The 10,998-nt window shown below is 34.0% G+C and overlaps 1 protein-coding gene across 1 annotated transcript; it reads left to right on the top strand.

The window, feature by feature from the left end:
* Positions 1 to 1,597: 1,597 nt before the first annotated feature.
* Positions 1,598 to 9,051, top strand: LOC110628232 (glutamine--fructose-6-phosphate aminotransferase [isomerizing] 2). The gene is made up of 11 exons (XM_021774791.2): positions 1,598 to 1,998; positions 3,596 to 3,768; positions 4,606 to 4,711; positions 5,300 to 5,445; positions 5,772 to 5,936; positions 6,835 to 7,195; positions 7,324 to 7,574; positions 7,656 to 7,770; positions 7,909 to 8,164; positions 8,248 to 8,416; positions 8,731 to 9,051. Exons 1-11 carry the CDS (start codon positions 1,725 to 1,727, stop codon positions 8,812 to 8,814), a joined length of 2,100 nt encoding a protein of 699 aa, XP_021630483.1. The 5' UTR covers positions 1,598 to 1,724; the 3' UTR covers positions 8,815 to 9,051.
* The last annotated feature ends 1,947 nt before the right edge of the window (positions 9,052 to 10,998 follow it).

Below are 10,998 nucleotides of genomic sequence, written 5' to 3'. Positions count from 1 at the left end.
TTACATATAATATTTTATTCATGATTATATTAAAATTCATTTAAAATTAATTTCACATTGAAATGAAAAAAAACTTTTTGCTATTGAAATTCTTATAAAATAAGTATTTTCTTAAAACATGTTAGTTAAAAAACATTCAAAATATATTATTATTTTGAACTATGAAATTAGAAATATGATTCAATATGGATTTGATTTATTTATAAATTTTAGTCTCATCTGGACCAACAACAGAAGAAAAAAAAGGAAAGAAATGTGTGGAATATTTGCCTACTTGAATTGTAAGGTGAGTAGGAAGAGGAAGTACATCCTCCAAACCCTATTCAATGGCATGAAACGTCTTGAATATCGCGGTTATGATGCCTCTTGAGTTTGCTTCGATGATTTTCCTCTGCTTTCTCACAATTCAAATGCTTTCGATGCTTCCCTTTTTCCTTTTTCGTCAATTAATTTATATAATCTATCTCTTTAGAAAAATAAATATTAGTTATGATAGGTAAAGGAAGACGACAAAAGAAGGAGAGTGATATTGGTGTATACACTATTTACTACAGTGCTTTAAAGTAGGGATTTAGAGTAAGAGTTAAGTAGAAATAAAGGATCAAATAGCAAAAAAAAGTTTGTTTGACTAAGTTTATTTGCTTGAAGACAAGCAAAACGCTCGGTGTAGAAATATTTGATCAGACCAAATTTAGACCATGTTATCATATTGTTATTAATGTTAATTTATATTTTTATTGTATAATTTTATGCTTTTAATATTATTTTACAGAAAATAGTATAAAGAGGTAATTTAGTGAAAATAATCTTAAAACTATCTAAAAATAAATAAAGGAGAATAAACTTGTTACTCAAGTTGAAGAAAAGATAAATAATAAAAATGTTAAATAAGAAAAGTGGTACATAAGGACAGTGTATTTCGCACAATAATTTATATTTTAAATTTTCAAAAATCTTTTCTTATTTCAGAAGCTAAATTTTAAGAAAATACATATTTAAAATTTAAAATTCAAAATTCAGTTTATTTAGTAGAACAAATTTCAATAAAACATATATGCCCCCAATAAATAATAAAGATATACTTGCCTCTAAGTAATAATAAAAATAATTACTTAATTTTAATATTTTATTAATTAATTAATTAATTTTAATTATTAAATATTTTATTATTTAATTTTTATAATTTTAAAATATTTATTAATATTTAAATTTTTAAAAAATTTATTAATTAATATAGTAATATTTTAAATTTTTTATAATAATTAATGATTAACATTAATAAAGAAATTTAATTAATAAATTTTTAATAAAGAAATTAATTAATAAATTTTTATATATAATAAAAACTAAATAGTAATTATTTAAAAAAATTATATTATCTTATTTTATTCAAAAGAAATTGTTTTATCAGCGAAAAGTTGACACGGAGGAATCGTACCCAATAAAAAATGGACACGTTTACAGATATGATGCATTACGAAAAGACATAAACACCCTCCGTGGCATAAACAGATTACCTGCACCTGTGCGCTGTGCCTGTCAAATCTTTAATTATTTTTAACAATAAAGCCAAATAAATCCAAAAGTCAAAAGTCAAAATTGCCCAACTGCTCTGCCATTTCCCTCTCTCTTCCTTTTGGTTCTGGCAGCCCACAATTACATTCAAAAACCCAAAAACCAGAACTCAGAAGAAGCAGAAGCAGACGAAGAAGAAGAAGGCAGAAATGTGTGGGATATTTGCGTATTTGAATTATAACGTGAACAGAGAGAGAAGGTACATCCTTCAGGTCCTCTTCAATGGACTTCGCCGTCTCGAATACCGTGGATATGATTCCTCTGGTATTTCCATTGATAATTCTACTTCCGATCCAATCATTTTTTCATCTTCACCTTCATCCTCATCACAACCACCGCTCAATTCTCTCCCCCTTTCATCTCCCCTTCTCGTCTTCCGCCAGGAAGGAAACATTGAGTCCCTCGTCAAATCAGTCTACCAAGGTAAACAAATCAAAATTCACTATTTCTTCATTTTCTCATTGTATATTCCACCATTGTGTTTGGTTGACGAGATAAAAAAATGCTTTCTAGCACCTGGCTCCGGAATCGGGTCGGTGTGGCCCGTGGATGACTTGGTCAGACATTCCTGTTCTTTTTAGTTGTATTAGTTCCAGGTTTTATCCGTGTCGAATTCACTGGGTTGGTCCCGCGGAGCCGGGTTAGGTCCGACTGTTGCAGGCATAGACTGTCGGAGAAGGAAAGTAAAGAACAAACAAATTTTATAAGTTTGATCTTAATTTTAGTAAAACATGGAGTTCTTTCATTTTTATTGCTTTGATTTTTTTTTCTTTTGAATTATTTGTTGTTGTAAGTTTAAGCTTAAGCTTTCTTCAGTTTAAAATTAACAAATATAATGACAACTAAACTGACTTGTGCCATTTTCCTCTCTAAGGTAAAAAGCTAATTATTTTGCTTCAATTAAAGAAGTAATTTTAGCCAACTGGGCATGCACATCATTTCTAGCACAAGCATATTTTTTTTGCTGGGACATTTGTTTGGACTTTATACATAATCGAGGATAGTGATGTTTTATGGACCACTTATTTTTGCGTATTTTTTACTTGATATTATTGCAAATAAGGGGGGCTTTTTTCTTTCTCTCTTTTTAGTTTTTGCGTTTTGATGTTGGGCTGCGCCATATCATGGAGGGAACTGTTTAAGTGCGATATTACAGTTCAAAATTTCTTATCTCACTTAACTTCTAAAGTGTAGCATATGGCCATTAGTGCAATTCTTTTTTGAAATATATGTCTAAGAGAGCAACAAGTAGAAGGGAAAAAAAAATCTTTTTGTTATACTTGTTGTTTGGAGCTTTGAGCTCTGTATAAATATGGTACACATGACTATGCTTATTGTGTATAGATCTAATGATTTTTTTTTTTCTGAGTTTCCTACTGTAAATTTAAATTTGGAGGAGTCTTGTTTCTTCCTTCCATGCACGTGTTTTCTAGCATATTCGTTTGTACATTATTGAGGATAGATGACGTATCATGGACCACCTTTTTTCATCTGCGATACCCTTTTTTTTTTAAATCTTAGATATGCAATATTAGAAACTGTTTTGAGTGCAATAAGGGCGGTTAAACTTTAACCACTCGTTTGGCATGAATGATTTTGCAAGAAAAGAATGCAAGAACAAGAATTCAAATGAATTCTTGCAAAATCATTCATGATTTCACCTGCATACGTGTTGAAAAATTTTTATTTTTTTATTCCAAACAAGAATTTTGCAAGAAAAAAAATCAATTGAATTGAATTTTTATAAAATTCTTGATTCCAAACGGAGGGTAAGTGAATTAGGCCTGCAAAAGGGTAGCTCGTGGCAATTGGCTGTAATTGTTCTTTGAATGTATTTCTAAGCGATTAACGCAAAAAGGGAAAGAATTATACTTGTTATTAGAGAGTGAAACAGTATTGAAGCAAGTGATTTTATTGTTCCTTGCTTTTATTTTGTGTAAGTTGGGTTTCTGAATGATATATTTTTTTAATGTGCTTGTTGTATGTGCACAAAGTACTAATGCTGATTTGCTATTTCCAGAGGTTGCTGCCATTGATTTAAATTTGGAAGAATCCTTTCCTATTCATGCTGGGATTGCACACACCCGTTGGGCTACCCATGGAGAGCCCGCTCCACGGAATAGTCACCCCCAAACATCTGGTGCTGGAAATGAGTTCTTGGTTGTTCACAATGGCGTTATCACTAATTATGAGGTTTGCTTTAGATTTCAATAGCAATATCAATTCTTCCTTGGTGGGTTAATATATATGCACGCACAACACCAGTTTGACTGTAATATTGATATATCTACTTGTACAGGTAGCCTTTTTTGTATGAATAAGAAAAAAAATGATATCTTGCACTTGTATAGTCATTGCTTTTATGTGGGTATGACACTGGGGGCACTCAGTGTGGTATGGGGAGTGGGAACAAGTCTTTATGCTGATTGCTAATATAGTTGCACAATGCATGTTTTCCATGTGATATATATCTCTCTCTGTATAAGAGAATTCCTGGCTGAGTTGGTTCGGTTATAGCCCAGGTGAACTAACAATTTAAACAAATTATTAAACTGTTAAGAAGTCAGAACAGTTGTAAACTGCTCAAATCTTTATGTTTTAATAGAACTGTAGAAAAAGTTATCCAGATGGAAATACTTTAATGAAAAGTCAACTAAAAGATGAGGGAGAGTGCAATCTTTGTATTAGTCCTGCCCTTTTCTCTTTGTGATTGCTGCTGCTTTGATGCGACTGCTGTGACTGATCTCTCCATTCCTTGTCTGATTGTTAACTTTTAAGCAAAGGTATGAAGTTTACAATTAGTTTGACATAAATTACCTGTCTTATTGAGATTAACTAACCTTTTAAAATTGATTGTTGGGTTTCGTGTTGACAGCTTAGCTGCTTTTGATGTTGGGTAACTGGGAATAAGATGCTTACTTGTGATGAATTATACATGAATCTCGCCAATGTGATTGTATTGATGCTCAAAGTGAACAGTATATTCCATATTCTCTCATATCATTCTTATTTTGTAATTATAATTCTCAGGTCTTAAAGGAAACACTAGTTCGTCATGGGTTCACCTTTGAATCTGAAACTGACACAGAAGTAATTCCAAAGCTTGCCAAATTTGTTTTTGACAAAGCCAATGAAGGTGAAATTATGTTTCTTATATGAATATAAGTAAAGTCATTTATACTTTAATTTATGCATTTTTCTTTCAGGCATTTAGGATTACATGTAATTTTACATCAAAGAACCTGAAGGATGTGAAGTTTTGAATATCCTTACTATTCTATGAGAGACTGATATTCTAGTTCTTGGTATTATGATAGGCTCTGTAACTCGATTCTTTATGGGGTGTTAAAAGAATCACAATGACAACATGCATATTGAAACTGCAGAATGCACAATATTTTCACTGAGAACAAATGAACTGGAAAGCATATTAACTGCATCCCACTATATTCTACTTACAACAAAAGAGTCCAATTTGCTACATTTTTTCATCTCTAGAGCCTATCATATAGTTAAATTAATTGAATTGCAATGCCATTAGAACACAAGCATTTAGTTAAATCCAGAGTCCATTCTTGGGATAATTTATTTTACTCTTATTTTGATGAAAACTGGTACCTGATTATAGCATTTTGCTTTTAATTTTGTTGCTCATTACATGATGGATTTCAGGCAATCGTTTTTATAGTAATTGGCTTATCATGTTTTGTTGTTTGTGCTGCAGAAGGTCAGCCTGTCACATTCAGTCAAGTTTTGCTTGAAGTCATGAGGCATCTTGAAGGAGCCTATGCACTTATTTTTAAGAGCAGACATTATCCAAATGAGTTAATTGCATGCAAACGAGGAAGTCCATTGCTTTTGGGTGTGAAAGTATGTTGCATATGAATTCCATGCGTTCCTAATAACATTACCTTCTTGCTCAGAAAGCTCAACTTATTCATTCTGGGTTAAACTAATTTGTTCATTTCTTCAGACTTGTTGAACCCTGTTCATAATAAGCAAAAATAGATAATATTAAGTTGTCTAGAAAAGCTTTTTTCAGAGCATGAGCTGGTGATTTGATTACTGGCTCAGGATTAGCAGAATCCTTTATTTATGTGTATCAATTAAATGTGGTCTCCTTCTGTTCACTTCTGCTTGTGTTTTTGTCTGGTTTGTTTGTATATTCATAAAGAATACTATTGCTGTCTGCTCAGGAGATAAATGAAGAAGTTAATGGTGGCTCAGCATTTCATGATGTTAAATTCCTCTCTAAGGATGGCCATCCTAAAGAACTTTTTCTGTCCAGTGATGCTAATGCTATTGTTGAACACACAAAAAGAGTATTGGTGATTGAGGATGGTGAAGTAGTTCATCTTAAGGTACTCCTTTGCCTATGTATACTTAATTTCTTATTGTGATTGTCTTTTGCCAGTGTGAGTGTTGTCTTCTTGGACTTGGTTATTATATCTTAATAGCCTGCAGGAAATGTGTGCCTTTTTATGTATGCTTAACCTTCTTTTAGCAAAATGAAAGTTGTAATGCTAAAGTTCTGCTAGTCTCCACTTTTACAAGAGAATTAATACATTCACCCTTGCTTCATAGCTCATTTCATTAATTCTTCCCACATAACGTACATGCCCATATTGTTTTCTAGAATGTTTTTAAAAGCACTTTTCACATTGGCATCTAGGAGACAGGAGCTCAGAATTAAGTTGTAGTGCTTTGTAAGATGAGTAATGTTGAAAGAGCATGGGGATGTCAATTGCCAAGTCTTGCATAGAAGTTGGAGACTTGCATTAAACTTGGTCAAAACCTCTGATTCTTTTCCTTCTTAATTTGGTGGTTCTTGTAGAATTTGAGTAATGTAGGATAGACAAGTAACACTGGGTTTTTGCCCACTATATTAAGCCTTGGTTGTGCGTTAACATCATAGATATAAGCCGTGTATACGGTTGAATTTCATTTCTGGTTTTTTTTTTGCTTTAGACTCCATTTGTTGCATGTAGAATAACTTGTCTGTGGAATATACTTTCTGGGAAAATAACTTCCCTACAGTACTTCCATTACTTACTAGCAGAAAGCAGAAAACATGGGACATTTCTGTGAAACAAATGGAGCCTTAGACTACATTTTATATGCGACGCTTTGGACAAAGATTTAATGAAATACAGGAAAAATTTGGCTCTACTAGGTTCAGTAGAATCAGTAATCGACATTTAGCTAAAAACAGACTAAATTAACTGTTTATTTTGTAGTAACGTTTATTTATTCTCTCAGGATGGAAGTGTGTCCATTCTGAAGTTTGATAATGACAAAGGAAGACATGGTGGTGCCCCTTCTAGACCATCATCGGTCCAGCGTGCTCTATCAGTTCTTGAGATGGAAGTAGAACAAATAAATAAAGGAAAATATGAGCACTATATGCAGAAAGAAATTCATGAACAACCAGAATCTCTAACCACCACTATGAGAGGGAGGCTGATACGTGGAGGTTCCTGCAAAGCTAAGACTGTTCTGTTAGGTGGACTGAAGGATCACCTTAAGACAATTCGACGAAGCCGTCGAATTGTTTTCATTGGTTGTGGTACGAGTTATAATGCTGCTCTAGCTGCTAGACCCATTCTGGAAGAACTTTCTGGTGAGTGATGCTTGATTGTTGTAAAATATAGCAGCTTGACAGCTTCAGAAAAAAAGGGGGAAAAAAGATTCCCCCTCCTGGTACAGATTATTTACTTGTTTTTTGGTTTATTGTGTTATAAAACATAGGTGTCCCAGTTACTATGGAAATTGCAAGTGATCTGGTGGATAGGCAAGGGCCTATATACAGAGAAGATACTGCTGTTTTTGTTAGTCAGTCTGGTGAAACTGCCGATACACTACATGCTTTGGAATATGCTTTAGAAAATGGGGCTTTATGTGTTGGCATAACAAATACTGTAGGTAGTGCAATAGCCAGGCATACACACTGTGGTATTCATATAAATGCTGGGGCTGAAATAGGTGTAGCGAGTACCAAGGTAAGATAATGTACTTAACTGGCTCTTTGTTCTGGCATTTACTCTTTTTTGTTTTACAATGTGGCATCATTTTTTTAATAGGCCTACACAAGTCAAATAGTAGTAATGGCCATGTTAGCTCTAGCAATTGGAGGTGATGCCATCTCTAGTCAAGCAAGGAGGGAGACTATAATAGATGGTCTATTTGACTTGCCAAGTAAGTTTCAACATTTGGAACCTCTCTCTCTTCTCTCTTGCGCCCCTGCCCCCCCTTCTATACCTGGACGAAATGCTAGAGCTCTAGCCTTCACTTTGATTCCCAGGAATTAGTAGTTAATTTTTGTCATGTTTGCAGACAAAATAAGAGAGGTTCTGAAACTTGACCATGAAATGAAAGACCTTGCAAAACTATTAATGGCTGAGCAATCACTTCTTGTGTTTGGGAGAGGATACAACTATGCGACAGCTTTGGAGGGTGCTCTAAAGGTGAAGGAAGTGGCACTTATGCACAGTGAAGGAATGCTTGCTGGGGAAATGAAACATGGTCCTTTAGCATTGGTGGATGAGAATCTTCCAATTATTGTCATTGCAACTCGTGATGGCTGTTTTAGGTTGGTTTGTTGTATGATTGTTGGCTGCCATATATCTAATATTCTTTGTTTCATAATTGATATTGACTTCTGGTTGCATACAGCAAGCAGCAGTCAGTCATTCAGCAACTTCATGCTCGTAAAGGTCGCCTGATAGTGATGTGTTCCAAAGGTGATGCTGCATCTGTGTCTCCTGGGGATTCCTGCCGTGTAATTGAAGTCCCACAGGTTGAGGATTGTCTTCAACCTGTCGTTAATATAGTCCCATTGCAGGTATACCTATTGTTACTTTGCCTTGTACATAAGTATGCATATGCATTAATACATATTACCCTGTCACTTGTTAAATGGTTATTGATATCATTCATAGGTTCTGTTCGATAATAATTTTGCAAGTAGTGTTTAGTGTTAAATGGTTATTGATATCATTCATAGCATAAACAGCAAGAATCTGTTGCCTGTGGCATTTGCAAGTCATGGATGTGTTTGCCTGTATTTTATTCTCAACCATGCACAGGATGTCGCTTGTTTTATGTTGACAACGTCTGAATGCCTCACTAAGATGTTTACTTGTCTTTCTGGTACAGTTACTGGCATATCACCTCACTGTTCTGAGGGGTTACAATGTGGACCAACCTCGCAATCTTGCAAAGAGTGTGACAACACAGTAAGGAAGTTCAAACTGACGATTCTTATGCTCCTTTGGTGCTTATCTGATATCCGAATATGGCTGATCAGCCAACTCTGAATCCTTAGTGTGCCCATTTATTTTGTTGAGGTCGTACAATTTGTGCATTGTAAATAGAGAGAGGCGTTATTGATTTCATGTAACATCCAGTACCACCTCCCTCACCCCATCGTGAATCATGAATATATATATTGTCTTACTGATTCAAGTTCTTCTTCAATCCATTTGTGAATGATGCTTGGAGGGGATGACGTTGCTTGAAAATGAATGGAGAGGACTAGCAATTGCATGTTGAAAAAATGGAGTGGCTGGACTCGATTAAAAATGAACACGAGGATGATATAATAATGGACAAGGCAACCTCTCTTATACATCAATTCATTTGCATCACACAGGACATGCAATGAATGTTTGCAATTTAGTATTAGGTTAAACTTAAACGAATTTTATCTTATCAATAAATAAAACATTTTGATTAAATATAAAAAATTTAAACTCGTTCTCATAAATGTTTACATCAGATAAATGCACTTTTTAGGAATTTATTAAGAGAATACATGAAAAATTAAGAAAAAAAAAACATAGTTTTACCATGACCTACAAAATCTAATCTCCCTCTGCATCTCTCTGCTGGTCTCTCAGTAAAACAAAGGGACAATTTAGCTAGGTATAATTGAATTTTAACGTTTAATTATGAGGCTGAATTATATAGTATAAATAGCGAACATCTGTTAAGCTCCGAGGCAGAAGTGGACGTGTCCTCCTTGCATGCACTTGCAATTCTTGTACATTAAACACAAACACATTGCCAATTTTCTCCATGATTATTTGCCGAATCCAATCATATAATCTTTAAAACATCGGACGAAATTCTCCTATCGAAACCGATATGTAAAATGTATATAAAATCAACCGGAAACAATCTGGTAAGAGTATTGAAGCCAAGGAAGCCAAAGAGAGCGAACCGGAAAATGTCATCAACCCACGAAAAATATGAGCAGAAGTTGATGAAGAAAATGTCTGCTCAACGCCATATGCTAAGCAATACGCAAGCAGGCTCAGTATCGCAACCATGGTGGACAGAGGGTGAGTGTCGAAAGGAGAGATGAACTTCCCTTGGAATTTTACATCTATAAAGTTGACAAGTATAGGAACAATAAATACAAGAATTGCATGGCGAGAACTCGTAGATGTTAACTTTTCTTGAGCAAAGTTACATCTTAGAACGTTGAGGGAGACATTGAGAGGAACTTGTTGTCTACGAGAAAACAAGTATTGTCTCCATTGATGATAATGAAGAAATGGGGTTGCCGTTGCTGTTGCTGTATATGCCATTGCAGTAAACTATAAAAATCTCGATTATGCTTAGTATTTATGATAAACAGAACACTTGTACTTGTGAAGATTGTGAGGGAAGAAAGAGAGTGCAGGATGATTTATATAGGGGAAGGATTTTAGCTGCATCTCAAGCTCTTCATGCCATGCTTGTTCATCTTCGTGGAAGCAGAGTGCCACGTGTAACATCAAGATGAAAATGTACGGTGTAATGCAATGACCAGAACGATAGCCACAAGACTTTGTGATGTATGTGGGTGGGTTAAGTCGGTTGCTTTTGTGAAATAATTTCCTTACTTGCTTCTTGGTTTTAATGGATTTTTGTTTCTGTTTCTGTTTTTTTCTTTTTCTTTCAAAAAGTACATATAAAAATAAGCTCTGACTTTGTAAGAAAACGAGCTTAATAATTATATTTTTTTTATTGAGACTTACATAATTAATCATACGAATTTAAATTTAAATATTTAATTTGATAATTGTCAAGTTAATTATCATATGAGTCTGTACTTTCATATATAACTTAGCATTTTTTTATGAAAAAAAAAACTCTACAGCCTTGCACTTATCTACGGTTTATACATAATTATTAAAGGTATATAATGAGTACATCACTCTAAATATAAATGTCTAATTGAATCCTTATTAAATAAAATTACCTATATAATTTAGGTCGCAAATTTTTTTGTGTATGATGATTATTAGGTCGGGACATCTAGACAATAACTGAACCCACACTAGAAAGTTAGACTATAACCAATCAAAACTCAATATAAAGGACCGTCCTCCAGTACACAATTTAGGTCTCGCTCGGACAGACTGTACAGGGCAGGGC

The sequence above is a fragment of the Manihot esculenta genome, chromosome 12, assembly GCF_001659605.2.
Source record: "Manihot esculenta cultivar AM560-2 chromosome 12, M.esculenta_v8, whole genome shotgun sequence".
Taxonomy (NCBI): Eukaryota; Viridiplantae; Streptophyta; class Magnoliopsida; order Malpighiales; family Euphorbiaceae; genus Manihot; species Manihot esculenta.
The sequence above is the reverse complement of the archived record's forward strand: the minus strand, read 5'-3'. Positions and strand labels throughout refer to the sequence as shown.